Source organism: Somniosus microcephalus, chromosome 10 (genome assembly GCF_052327205.1).
Source record: "Somniosus microcephalus isolate GS21.2 chromosome 10, FLI_Smic_1.0, whole genome shotgun sequence".
NCBI lineage: Eukaryota > Metazoa > Chordata > Chondrichthyes > Squaliformes > Somniosidae > Somniosus > Somniosus microcephalus.
In genome coordinates, this window is record NC_140996.1 from 238,556,845 (window position 1) to 238,571,040 (window position 14,196).

General features: G+C 49.2%; 1 protein-coding gene across 2 annotated transcripts in view; it reads right to left on the reverse strand.

Annotated features, from left to right (window-relative positions):
- Positions 1 to 14,196, reverse strand: part of LOC147112209 (uncharacterized) — a 54,139-nt gene that overhangs the window by 5,198 nt on the left and 34,745 nt on the right. For both annotated transcript variants that reach the window (XM_085999871.1, XM_085999870.1), the window contains 2 exons: positions 10,250 to 10,357; positions 2,253 to 2,323 (listed from right to left, as the gene is read on the reverse strand). In XM_085999871.1, coding sequence (XP_085855997.1) covers positions 2,253 to 2,323; positions 10,250 to 10,357 — 179 coding nt within the window. The remainder of the gene's footprint in view (positions 1 to 2,252; positions 2,324 to 10,249; positions 10,358 to 14,196) is intronic.

Here is a 14,196-nt window from a genome sequence, read left to right on the forward strand (position 1 = left end):
AGGATTTTGACCCAGCGACGATGAAAGAATGGCAAAATATTTTCAAGACAGGATGGTGTGCGACTTGGAGGGGAACTTGGAAGTGGTGGTGTTCCCATGCGTCTGCTGCCCTTGTCCTTCTAGGTGGAAGAGGTCGCGGGTTTGGGAGGTGCTGCCGAAGAAGCCTTGGTGAGTTGCTGCAGTGCATCTTGTAGATGGTACACACTGCAGCCACGGTACGCCGGTGGCGGAGGGAGTGAATGTTTAAGGTGGTGGATGGGGTGCCAAACAAGCGGACTGCTTTGTCCTGGATGGTGTTGAGCTTCTTGAGTGTTGTTGGAGCTGCACTCATCCAGGCAAGGAGAGATTATTCCATCACACTCCTTACTTGTGCTTTGTAGATGGTGGAAAGGCACTGGGGAGTCAGGAGGCGAGACACTCGCCACAGAATACCCAGCCTCTGACCTGCTCTTGTAGCCACAATATTTATGTTACTGGTCCAGTTAAGTTTCTGGTCAATGCTGACCCCCAGGATGTTGATGGATTTGGCGATGATAATGCCATTGACTGTCAAGGGGCGGTGGTTAGATGCTCTCTTGTTGGAGATAGTCATTGCCTGGCACTTGTGTGGCGCAAATGTTACCTGCCACTTATCAGCCCAAGCCTGAACGTCATCTGGGGCTTGCTGCATGTGGGTACCGACTGCTTCATTATCTGTGGAGTTGTGAATGGCGCTGAACACTGTGCAGTCATCAGCAAACATCCCCATTTCTGACCTTATGTTGGAGGGAAGGTCACTGATGAAGCAGCTGAAGATGGTTGGGCCTAGGACACTGCCCTGAGGAACTCCTGCAGTGATGTCCTGGGGCTGAGATAATTGACCTCCAACAACCACAACCATCTTCCTTTGTGCTAGGTATGACTCCAACCAGTGGGGAGTTTTCCCCCTGATTCCCATTGACTTCAATTTTGCTAGGGTTCCTTGATGTCACACTCGGTTAAATGCTGCCTTGATGTCAAGGGCAGTCACTCTCACCTCACCTCTGGAATTCAGCTCTTTGTCCATGTTTGGACCAAGGCTGCAATGAGGTCGGGAGCCGAGTGGTCTTGGCGGAACCCAAACTGAGCATTGATGAGCAGGTAATTGGTGAGTAAGTGCCTCTTGATAGCACTGTCGATGACACCTTCCATCACTTTGTTGATGATTGAGATTAGACTGATGGGGGTAATTGGCCGGGTTGGATTTGTCCTGCTTTTTGTGGACAGGACATACCTGGGCAGTTTGCCACATTGTCGGATAGATGCCAGTGTTGTAGCTGTACTGGAACAACTTGGCTAGAGGCGCGGCTAGTTCTGGAGCACAAGTCTTCAGCACGATAGTCGGGATGTTGTCGGGGACCATAGCCTTTGCTGTATCCAGTGCGCTCAGCCGTTTCTTGATATCACGTGGCGTGAATCGAATTGGCTGAAGACTGGCTTCTGTGATGGTGGGGACTTCAGGAGGAGCCCGATATGGATCATCCACTCGGCACTTCTGGCTGAAGATGATTGCAAACGCTTCAGCCTTGTCTTTTGGAGGAATCCCCACAGCAACAAGTAGTTAATGCTGCGCCACTCAACCCCTTCAAAAAGGTGCCGGGTAAATACCCGGGTGGGAGTGGGAGGGAGAGTACCGGGACAGGCTGAGGGACATCACTGGGTAAATACCTGGGTGGGAGTGGGAGGGAGAGTACCGGGACAGACTGAGCGACCTCACTGGGTAAATACCCGGGTGGGAGTGGGAGGGACAGATTGAGGGACCTCACTGGGTAAATACCCGGGTGGGAGTGGGAGGGAGAGTACCGAGACAGGCTGAGGGACGTCACTGGGTAAATACCCGGGTGGGAGTGGGAGGGAGAGTGCCGGGACAGACTGAGGGACGTCACTGGGTAAATACCCGGGTGGGAGTGGGAGGGACAGATTGAGGGACCTCACTGGGTAAATACCCGGGTGGGAGTGGGAGGGAGAGTACCGGGACGTCACTGGGTAAATACCCGGGTGGGAGAGTACTGGGACAGACTGAGCGACCTCACTGGGTAAATACCCGGGTGGGAGTGGGGGGGGGGGGGGGGGGGGGAAAAGAGTACCGGGACGTCACTGGGTAAATACCCGGGTGGGAGTGGGAGGGAGAGTACCGGGACGTCACTGGGAAAATACCCGGGTGGGGGTGGGGCAGGGTCAGGGCGACGAACACTCACAATCACTGTCCCCTGCTGGTTCGGACTTGTTCCTACCTGGAGGCTGCTCCAATATTCCGCAGTTTATTCGGGAAATCCATCAATTTCTTATCGTTCTTTTCCGCTTCCTAGAAAATATTTTTTTTAATTTTTTTTTTTTTTTTTAAAAGATTGAATTGAAGAATATATAAAACAAATCTGGCTCTACGTGTTCTGAAACTTTTGATTGGATATTCCCGCTGGTCCTAACTCCACTCCAGACCTCTCTATCCCTATCCCAGCTCCCTGCCCGTTTCCAAACACTCACAATATTTTACTGGATCTCTTACATCGTGACTCGGCTTCAATATCTCCCCCGGGGTAACGGATCCCACACCCCAAAAACTGTGAATAATTCCTTTCTACCCACTCATATAATCTCAACCCACAGCCCATGTTTTTTTAATTCGTTTATGGGATGTGGGCATCGCTGGTAAGACCGGCATTTATTGCCCATCCCTAGTTGCCCTTGAGAAGGTGGTGGTGAGCCGCCTTCTTGAACCGCTGCAGTCCGTGTGGTGAAGGTACTCCCACAGTGCTGTTAGGGAGGGAGTTCCAGGATTTTGACCCAGCGACGATGAAGGATCGATGATATATTTCTAAGTCAGGATGGTGTGTGACTTGGAGGGGAACTTGGAAGTGGTGGTGTTCCCATGCGTCTGCTGCCCTTGTCCTTCTAGGTGGAAGAGGTCGCGGGTTTGGGAGGTGCTGCCGAAGAAGCCTTGGTGAGTTGCTGCAGTGCATCTTGTAGATGGTACACACTGCAGCCACGGTGCACCGGTGGTGGAGGGAGTGAATGTTCAAGGTGGTGGATGGGGTGCCAATCAAGCAGGCTGCTGTGTCCTGGATGGTGTCGAGCATCTTGAGTGTTGTTGGAGCTGCACTCATCCAGGCAAGTGGAGATTATTCCATCACACTCCTGACTTGTGCCTTGTAGATGGTGGAAAGGCTTTGGGGAGTCAGGAGGTGAGACACTCGCCACAGAATAAGTAGCCTCTGACCTGCTCTTGTTGCCACAGTATGTGTGTGGCTGGTCCAGTTAAGTTTCTGGTCAATGGTGACGCCAGGATGTTGATGGAGGTGGATTCGGCGATGGTAATACCATTGAATGTCAAGGGGCGGTGGTTAGACTCTCACTTGTTGGAGATAGTCATTGCCTGGCACTTGTGTGGCGTGAATGTTACCTGCCACTTATCAGCCCAAGCCTGAATGTCGTCCAGGTCTTGTTGCATGCGGGCATGGACTGCTTCATTAGGCTGGACAGCTCGTTGTTGGCCGGCGCGGTCACGATGGGCCGAAATGGCCTCCTTCCATGCTGTAACTTTCTATGATTCTATGATCTGAGGAGTTGTGAATGGCGCTGAACACTGCACAGTCATCAGCGAACATGCCCATTTCTGACCTTATGATGGAGGGAAGGACATTGATGAAGCAGCTGAAGATGGTTGGGCCTAGGACACTGCCCTGAGGAACTCCTGCAGCGATGTCCTGGGGCTGTGATGATTGACCTCCAACCACCACAACCATCTTCCATTGTGTTAGGTATGACTCCAGCCAGTGGAGAGTTTTCCCCCGATTCCCATTGACTTCAGTTTACTAGGGCTCCTTGATGCCACACTCGGTTAAATGCTGCCTTGATGTCAAGGGCAGTCACTCTCACTTCGCCTCTGGAATTCAGCTCCTTTGTCCATGTTTGGACTGTAGTGTATGTAACCTGTACTACCTTAAGAGGATACCTTAAGGTGATGGACTACTTTTTAACGGCTCCTGTACATTGTAGTACCGGTGGTGACCACACCGGTATATAAACCCTGCGGAGCAAAGTGTACCTCAGTTCCCGCCCTGACCCTCAATCACTAAAGACCTGTTTACTTACTTCTGTTGTCTGTGTCCTGTTATTCCTTATAACTGCACTTGTAAACACAGACTCAACAGTGGCGATGAGTCTGATCGTACCTAGCAGCAGTTTTGCATCACCACCCCCAGTACTGGTTCTGGGGTCCATTCCAAGGAGGCTTCATCCTCAGAAACGGGCGTCGGAAAAGGGCATCCGCCCTCAACATCCTGCAGAGCACTGCATCGCACGGGAGGCCATCGGGAACCCGGTTTGGTTTCCTGGCCACGAAGTCCAACATCAGCAACAGGCAGTGAACATCCCTTCTATGACAGCGGCGGGTAAGCCCGATCGAGCGGCACAGGGGGGAAGTCGGCCGAGTTGTCAGTGGGAGAAGGGGAGGAAAAACAAAGCAAAAGGGCGGAGAACACGACTGCAGCCGGTGTCAGGGGCCGGACTGCAATCGGGGCAGAGATGCGCAGCAGCCAGAAAAGCGCTTTATTGCCACAAAGACCGCGGGAGCGGCGGGGCAACAGCGCAGAAGAAGCGCTGAAAAGCGGTTTTAAAACAAACTGCAATCTGGGCAGAGACGCGCAGCAGCCAGAAAGGCGCTTTATTGCCACAAGGACCGCGGGAGCGGCGGGGCAACAAGAGTAGCAGCGCAAGGAAGCATATACACGGGAAAATAAAGGCAGGAAGGACCGCTGGGAGGCGTGGACAGCAACAGCGCGGAATCGCCACCTTGAGTCGGCGGGGGAAGAAGACAAGCGCGGGAAAAGCCGCCATCTTAAATTTTAAAAAGTCATCATATTAAATAATATCCGAAGGGAAAGAAGAAACTCAGCAAGGATGCCAAAAACGGGTAACATCACTGCCTTCGACAACGATGTGGAAGATTGGGCCACTTATGTGAAACACATCGAAGTTTACTGTAGAACGAATGATGTACCGGATGATAAGAAAGCACTAACCCTATTAAAGTCGATGGGTGCGAAGACGTACGGGTTATTAAGGAACCTGGTAACCCCAGACAAACCGGTAGAAAAGAGTTTCGCGGATATTGTTACTATCCTGCAAGAGCATTTAAACCCCACACCGCTGCTGATAGCGGAACGATTTAAATTCTACAAAAGAATTCAACATAAAGAAGAAAGCAACGCTGAATTCCTAACAGAACTGCGCAAGTTATCAAAGTACTGCCAGTTCGGAACAGGACTAGCAGACGCACTGAGAGATAAGTTTGTGTGTGGGCTCTTAAGGGAAGGAACCCAGAAGCAACTGCTAGAGGAAAAGGATCTTACGCTGGACAAAGCTTTCAGCATTGCAGCATCGCACGAGGCAGCAGCACGGGGCGCTGCAGAGATACAGCAAAGGCCACTGGAATTCAGCACCAATGAAATGGCATTGGGCGCAGTAAAGTGCTATCGTTGCAGAAGGACAACGCATGACCAGAACCAGTGCTGATTCAAAAACAAAGAATGCAGGCAATGTGGCAAACTTGGTCACATAGCGAGAGTATGCCGGTCAGGAAAGAAGACCAGCAGCAAAAAGTCACCGCAGGAGAAGTACAAAAAAGTACACAATGTGACAGAGAACAGTTCGGATGAACAGAAGACGGATTCAGACTCCAGCAGTAAGGAACTGGGTTGTCTGAAAATACATAATGTGGGTCACACAGTAGACCACCAAACTATCTGGGTCATGCTCCAGATAGCAGGAGTCCAAGTGAAGATGGAATTGGACACAGGGTCGGCATTAACGGTCATAAATAAGCAAGACTACAAAAGGTTATTCTCGCACATTCCCGAGGGATACGAAGATTGTATTGAAAACATACACGGGGCAAAAAGTATACCCCAAAGGAAAAATACAAGTAAATGTGGTCTACAATGGTAAAGAAAGTCAGAAAATGGACTTGTACATGTTACCGGATGGAGGTCCGCCACTACTAGGACGAGAATGGATCCGGAGAATAAAATTGGACTGGCATTCCATACAAGCACTGACTGTGGATGCCTGTAAGGAGGACGACGTCAAACCTAAACGACTGTCCAAAATCTTAGACGATGCTAAGGAGGTGTTCCAACAGGGACTTGGAACACTGAAAGGAATTACTGCAACCATCAAGGTTGAAGAACATGCAAACCCCAAATTTTTCAAAGCCAGACCGGTGCCTTATGCGATACGACCTGCTGTGGAAGCAGAGCTGGAAGGGCTAGAACGTTCAGGGGTACTGTCCAAGGTGAACTGGAGCGAATGGGCTACACCCATTGTTCCTGTCATGAAGCGTTCATTGAGCAACAAGCCTGGGGAACCTGGGAAGGTTCGCATCTGTGGCGATTTCAAGATCACTGTTAATCCAGTTCTTCACACGGTGCAATATCCGCTTCCGCGGATTGAAGATATCTTCGCTTCGCTGTCTGGCGGGAAACACTTCACCAAGATAGACCTGGCACAGGCGTACCTACAGATGGAAGTTGATGAAGCGTCACGACAGTATCTCGCGATCAACACACATAAGGGCTTATATCAGTATAATAGGCTGGTTTTTGGAGTGGCATCGGCTCCAGCGATTTGGCAAAGGGCCATGGAGCAGGTATTGCAGGGAATCCCAGGCACACAATGCTACCTGGATGACATCCTGATTACAGGAGATAACGATAATGATCACCTCGCGAATTTGGAGCAGGTGCTCATCAGATTGAAAGAATATGGGCTCAGAGTTAATCGCCAGAAATGCGAGTTCTTTCAAAAGCGAATCTCGTACTGCGGCCACGTCATTGACCAGGAGGGGCTCCATAAGTCCCCTGACAAGATCGAAGCTGTAGTCAAGGCTCCAGCACCGGAAAATGTATCCCAGTTGAGGTCGTTCCTCGGGTTGGTTAACTATTACCACAAGTTTCTTCCAAATTTATCCACGGTGTTACACCCACTAAACACTCTTTTGCAAACGGGAATACCATGGAAGTGGAGCGATGATTGTAAGTGGGCTTTTCAAAAGAGCAAGGCATTGATCACCTCTAAGGAAGTGTTGGCTCACTTTAACCCAACGCTACCTATTCGCTTAGCTTGTGATGCATCTCCATATGGTATCGGGGCAGTGCTCTCACGTAAGTTTCCAGATGGCTCGGAAAGGCCAGTCGCTTTTGCACCCAGATCATTGACCTCCGCTGAGCGCAACTATGCTCAGTTAGATAGGGAGGCTCTCAGCCTCGCGTGGGGAGTTAAGAAATTTAACCATTACCTGCATGGCCAAAAGTTTACGCTGCTGACAGATCACCAGCCGTTGGTTTCCATTTTCAACCCTAAGAAGGGTGTTCCGGTAATGACGGCGCAGAGGCTTCAGAGATGGTCCCTTTTCCTAGGGGCACATCAATATGATATTGAGTTCAAAGGTACAAAGCAACATGGTAATGCTGATGGGCTGTCGCGCCTGCCACTACCTACAGCGGAAGAGGCACCGGCAGTTGACCCTGTCGAGATATTTCACTCGACCATCATCGAATGCTTACCAGTCACCAATGCGGGTATTGAGAGAGAGACCCGAAATGACCCGACACTGTCTCGGGTCTACGATTTGACAGTGAAGGGATGGCCAGCACATGGCGAACCACTGTTACCAGCATTCTCAGCCAGACGAGAACAGCTGTCCGTATGTCAAGGAACATTGATGTATGGAACAAGGGTGATTATTCCTCCTAAATTAAGGGAGAGAGTTCTAAAAGAATTGCACGAAGGTCATCTGGGGGGAGTCAAGATGAAAAGCCTTGCTAGGGCTTATGTGTGGTGGCCAGGTATCGACAAACAAATAGAGGATCTGACTAAAAGCTGCTCAGGGTGCCAAAAAGTTCAGAACGCACCTCCAATTGCACCGCTGCATCCGTGGGAATGGCCTTCAGCCCCATGGCAACGTGTGCATATCGACTTTGCAGGTCCATTCATGGATTCCATGTTTTTGATAGCAGTAGACGCACATTCTAAATGGCCAGAAGTGATTAAGATGTCGACCACTACCTCTGAGAAGACAATTGCAGTTCTAAGAATCATATTTGCAAGGAATGGATTGCCGGAGCAAATATGTTCAGACAACGGACCACAGTTCGTGTCAGAAGAATTCCAGAAATTCATGAAAAAGAATGGGGTGAAACACTATACATCTGCCCCATATCATCCGGCTACAAATGGGTTGGCCGAGAGATTTGTACAAACATTCAAAAAGGCGATAAAGGCCATGAGTGAAGATCATATTCCACTACAACACAAGGTGGACAATTTCCTAATGGCGTATCGAAACGCCACGCATGCAGTGACAAATCAAAGCCCTGCCATAATAATGTTCTATAACAGAAGGTTGCGGTCCCGGTTGGATTTGTTAAAACCAAATGTGCGATGGGAAGTCGAACACAAGCAATTTCAGCATGTAAATAAAAAGGCCACTCGTAGTTTTGAAATAGGACAACCCGTGTTGGCCAGAGACTATAGGGATGATAAATGGCAACCTGGAACAATTCGTGCACGACAAGGACCCTTGATGTACACGGTAGACGTTGGAGAGAACGTAATACGACGTCATGCTGACCAACTTGTGGAATCGAGAACAAGGGTCAACCCCATGTCTACGGCAGAGACACCAGTTGAAGAACTTATTGAGCCTGTAGCATCTACCTCAGACTCGAACGTACTGGATGATGTTGAATCCATAGGAGATCAATTGGATGAGTCACCCCAGCAACGGGAACCAGAGATCCCTGAAAGGCGTTATCCGGCCCAGATCAGGAGGCCTCCTCAGAGACTGAATCTTTGAACAGTTCTTGTGTGTAAATTGTATATATGTATATTATCCATGTAGTGTATTAATTGGGGTGTCCACTGTTAAGCTAAAAAGGGGAGGAATTGTAGTGTATGTAACCTGTACTACCTTAAGAGGATACCTTAAGGTGATGGACTACTTTTTAACGGCTCCTGTACATTGTAGTACCGGTGGTGACCACACCGGTATATAAACCCTGCGGAGCAAAGTGTACCTCAGTTCCCGCCCTGACCCTCAATCACTAAAGACCTGTTTACTTACTTCTGTTGTCTGTGTCCTGTTATTCCTTATAACTGCACTTGTAAACACAGACTCAACATGGACCAAGGTGGTAATGAGGCCTGGAGCCGAGTAGTCTTGGCGGAACCCAAACTGGGCATCAATGAGCAGGTTATTGGTGAGTAAGTGCCGCTTGATAGCACTGTCGATGACACCTTCCATCACTTTGCTCATGATTGAGAGTAGAGTGATGGGGCGGTAATTGACCGGATTGGATTTGTCCTGCTTTTTGTGAATAGGACATACCTGAGCAGTTTTCCACATTGTTGGATAGATGCCAGTGTCTATAGCATGCTGCTTCCACTTTTTAGCATGCATGTAGTCCTGTGTTGCAGCTTCCCCAGGTTGGCATCTCATTTTTAGGTACGCCTGGTGCTGCCCCTGGCATGCTCTTCAACACTCCTCATTGAACCAGGGTTGGTCGCCTGGCTTGATGGTAATAGTAGAGTGAGGGATATGTCGGGCCATGAGGTTACAGATTGTGGTGGAATACAATTCTGCTGCTGCTGATGGCCCACAGCGTCACATGGATGCCCAGTTTTGAGCTGCTACATCTGTTCTGAATCTATCCCACTTAGCACGGTGGTAGTGCCACACACGATGGAGGGTGTTCTCAGTGTGAATACAGGACTTCATCTCCACAATGACTGTGCGGTGGTCACTGCTGTCATGGACAGATGCATCTGTGACAGGTAGATTGGTGAGGACGAGGTCAAGTAAGTTTTTCCCTCGTGTTGGTTCTCTCACCACCTATTGCAGGCCCAGACTGGCAGCTATGTCCTTCAGGACTCGGCCAGCTCGGTCAGTAGTGGTGCTACCGAGCCAGTCTTGGTGATGGACATTGAAGTCCCCCACCCAGAGTACATTCTGTGCCCTTGCTACTCTCAGTGCTTCTTCCAAGTGGTGTTCAACATGGAGGAGAACTGATTCATCAGCTGAGGGAGGGCGGTAGCTGGTAATCAGCAGGCGGTACACTCTCTCCCATCATGGACTCTACCCACCCATGGAATCTCCTCCCACAGCCCATGGCCACTGACCGCAGTAAGTGCCACTCAGTCCCTCCTTTATTTCGACCAGAAAATAACCTCTCACCGTGACGACAAAATGCATCAGGTTCATTCCGGGTTTATTGGCCTTAGTGTCAGCCAGTTTCAGCAGTGAGGTCATTCGGAACCCAATGGCATTGCCAGCATAGCCGCCCTAAGAGTGAAGATAGACAATTGTCAGCAGCGCCCGAGACTAGCCACTATCCCAGACACCACCCCCCAAACACCCGCTCCCAGTCAGTGTCTGTGGAACCCGTACCCCAGTGACAGTCAATATCTCTGGAACCCATACTCCAGTGAGAGTCAGTGTGTGTGGAACTGTACCCCAGTGAGAGTCAGTGTCTGTGGAACTGTACCCCAGTGAGAGTCAGTGTCTGTGGAACTGTACCCCAGTGAGAGTCAGTGTCTGTGGAACTGTACCCCAGTGAGAGTCAGTGTCTGTGGAACCTGTACCCCAGTGAGAGTCAGTATGTGTGGAACTGTACCCCATTGAGAGTCAGTGTCTGTGGAACTGTACCCCAGTGAGAGTCAATATCTCTGGAACCCGTACCCCAGTGAGAGTCAGCGTGTGTGGAACTGTACGCCAGTGAGAGTCAGTGTCTGTGGAACTGTACCCCAGTGAGAGTCAATATCTCTGGAACCCGTACCCCAGTGAGAGTCAGCGTGTGTGGAACTGTACCCCAGTGAGAGTCAGTGTCTGTGGAACTGTACCCCAGTGAGAGTCAGTGTCCGTGGGACTGTACCCCAGTGAGAGTCAATATCTCTGGAACCTGTACCCCAGTGAGAGTCAGTGTGTGTGGAACCCGTACCCCAGTGAGAGTTAGTGTGTGTGGAACCCGTACCCCAGTGAGAGTCAGTGTCTGTGGAACCCGTACCCCAGTGAGAGTCAGTGTCTGTGGAACCCGTACCCCAGTGAGAGTCAGTGTCTGTGGAACCCGTACCCCAGTGAGAGTCAGTGTCTGTGGAACCCGTACCCCAGTGAGAGTCAGTGTCTGTGGAACCCGTACCCCAGTGAGAGTCAGTGTGTGTGGAACCCGTACCCCAGTGAGAGTCAGTGTCTGTGGAACTGTACCCCAGCGAGAGTCAGTGTCTGTGGAACCCGTACCCCAGTGAGAGTCAGTGTCTGTGGAACCCGTACCCCAGTGAGAGTCAGTGTGTGTGGAACCCGTACCCCAGTGAGAGTCAGTGTCTGTGGAACTGTACCCCAGTGAGAGTCAGTGTCTGTGGAACTGTACCCCAGTGAGAGTCAGTGTCTGTGGCACCCGTACCCCAGTGAGAGTCAGTGTGTGTGGAACCCGTACCCCAGTGAGAGTCAGTGTCTGTGGAACCCGTACCCCAGTGAGAGTCAGTGTGTGTGGAACCCGTACCCCAGTGAGAGTCAGTGTCTGTGGAACTGTACCCCAGTGAGAGTCAGTGGCTGTGGAACTGTACCCCAGTGAGAGTCAGTGTCTGTGGAACTGTACCCCAGTGAGAGTCAGTGTCTGTGGAACCCGTACCCCAGTGAGAGTCAGTGTGTGTGGAACCCGTACCCCAGTGAGAGTCAGTGTGTGTGGAACCCGTACCCCAGTGAGAGTCAGTGTCTGTGGAACTGTACCCCAGTGTGAGTCAGTGTCTGTGGAACTGTACCCCAGTGAGAGTCAGTGTCTGTGGAACTGTACCCCAGTGTGAGTCAGTGTCTGTGGAACCCGTACCCCAGTGAGAGTCAGTGTCTGTGGAACCCGTACCCCAGTGAGAGTCAGTGTCTGTGGAACTGTACCCCAGTGAGAGTCAGTGTCTGTGGAACTGTACACCAGTGATAGGGTAACCTGTAGGTTTGGATAACCATTAAATGTGTATTATAGTAGCGTTAGAAGCTATGCTATTAAAATGAAACTGTAACTGCAAGGTATGATGGGAAGCTTGACCAAAATCAGACCAAAGCGTAGTGTCAACATTTAACAGCAGCAGTAGTTGTAATAAAGTTTCTCCACGAACCCTTGAATCAGGAACATTGAACAAAGATAATGGTAACTGGAGACTGGATAAGATAAACAAAACTGTAGAAAGGCAGATGTAAGGACCTTGGGTCCGGGACAGTTGAGATAGCGGGAAGCATCTGCCAAAGCCTACGTAACCAGTAATTAACGGTTGAACAATTATCGGTAGCAGATTGATGATGTATAAATATACGGCGACAACCATTGTAAATTTGAGACACTTCGGTATGCTGAAGGCTCTCCCCTGCATGCTTATAATAAAGTTTCTCTCATATCACAGCCTACCCGTGACTCTGAGTGGTTTCTTCCACAACAGCTTGGCGTAGTCGGCAGGATCCGCTGCTAGTACCGAAACAAGGGCACCGTTCCGGGACCAACAGACAAAGTGGGGTGAGTACGTTCATTTATACCACCCAGTAGTTAGGTCTGTGAGCACGGAGCGGTCCCTCGGACTATCAGGAATCTCGAACAATACGGAGTCGGAACGGCTGTCATGTGAGAGAGAGAGAGAGAGAGAGAGAGAGAGAGAGAGGGCAATGTTGCAAATTGGTTGTGGTCGCCGACGGCCAGGTGAGGGCCGGGGGAGAGCGCTTAGTGGGTGTCTCTCTGGGGGTAGGAGACCCCCGCGATTTCTAAAAGAGTTAAGTAGGTAAGATGGCCGAGGGAAAACCGGGTCGTCAGGGATCCATAACAGAATATTTGTTAAATAAACATGACAAGGTAATAAAAAGAATGGGAAAGGAAGGCTGGGATCCTGAATGGTTTCCCAACCGACAGAAAGAATGGTGGAGTAAGGAGAGCAAGAATAAGGAGGAGAAAACTGTAGTGGTTCTTTGTCAGGGCCACCTGAAAAATGTGCAAGATTGGAGCCACACGGGAGAAGGAAAAAGAGGAGTTAGTGGAAGAGTTAAAAAACAGTAGGCGCCAAAGTGTGCTGCTGTACTGAAGACAAGGTCAGTGCAAAGTGGAAGGATTGATAGTGAGGAGGTTGATTGGGATGATTTAGAGAGGCAGCAGAATGGGAGCGAGATGATGATGTTATCCTCACGCAGGATGATGAAATGTTAGAACAACAAAATCAGATCGAGCTTCTGCAGTGTCAAGTTGCCTCGTCTGCTGCGATTATGCAGCAACAGAGTATAAACGCGGATCAGGCAGACTCCGCACTACAGAATCTGGAGGAAGTCAGGTGTCAGATAGCCACCCTAACAAAAGATCTCATTTGCAGGCTAACCAATCTGAAAACTCAGCAAAGGAAGAAAAAAAAACAGGGATTTGGAAAGCCAGGGAAAGCTGCTGAGACGCCGATTTAAAGAAAAAAGAAAAAAAGAGAGAAACCTAAAGTTTTACCAACATGGAAGTTATTAACGTCTGTGCTGAGACAAATAAAACACAAGATTGCTGAGTGAAAGGAACCGTAAAAAATGCTGGAATTTTAGTTTGTGTGAAAGTGTGAAAGTTTTCCTGACTATGGAGGTTTAAGAAGTTACAGTATTCCTTTGTCTGAAAGTCTGTCCTTAAAAAAAAAAAAAAATGTCTGTTGTGTGTTTTAGCTCCACCCACTTCTCTGTGTTAAAAAAGCATTTAACCCTTTTGTCTTGTCTTGGATTTTGGAAGCTTTAAGAATGTGCGAATAAGATTGTGCACCCAGAATTGAAACAAAACTTCAAAATACAATTTGAGTTAAGCTGGTGTGAAAAAAACTGAGAAAAACAAAGTTTGTTAACAAAAGATTAAGTTTCAGTCTAAGATTTAACCTTGGAGTCACGGTTGCTATGGTGAAATCTTCCAAAGCAATTTGTTTAAATGTGAAAAACTAATTTTTCTCCAGTTGTAGTCAATGTTTTTACAGTCATTTGGAAAGGCATCTGAAGAAAGGACAATAAGAAATATGACGTAATGTACTGTTTTCCACAAGCATGTGCTATTTTGTTTTGTTTTATCTGTTCTGTTCGTGTTTAGTTAAAGTGTGAAAGGCTTTTTCTTTCGGGAAAGTTTTTTAAAAAATTTACGTGAA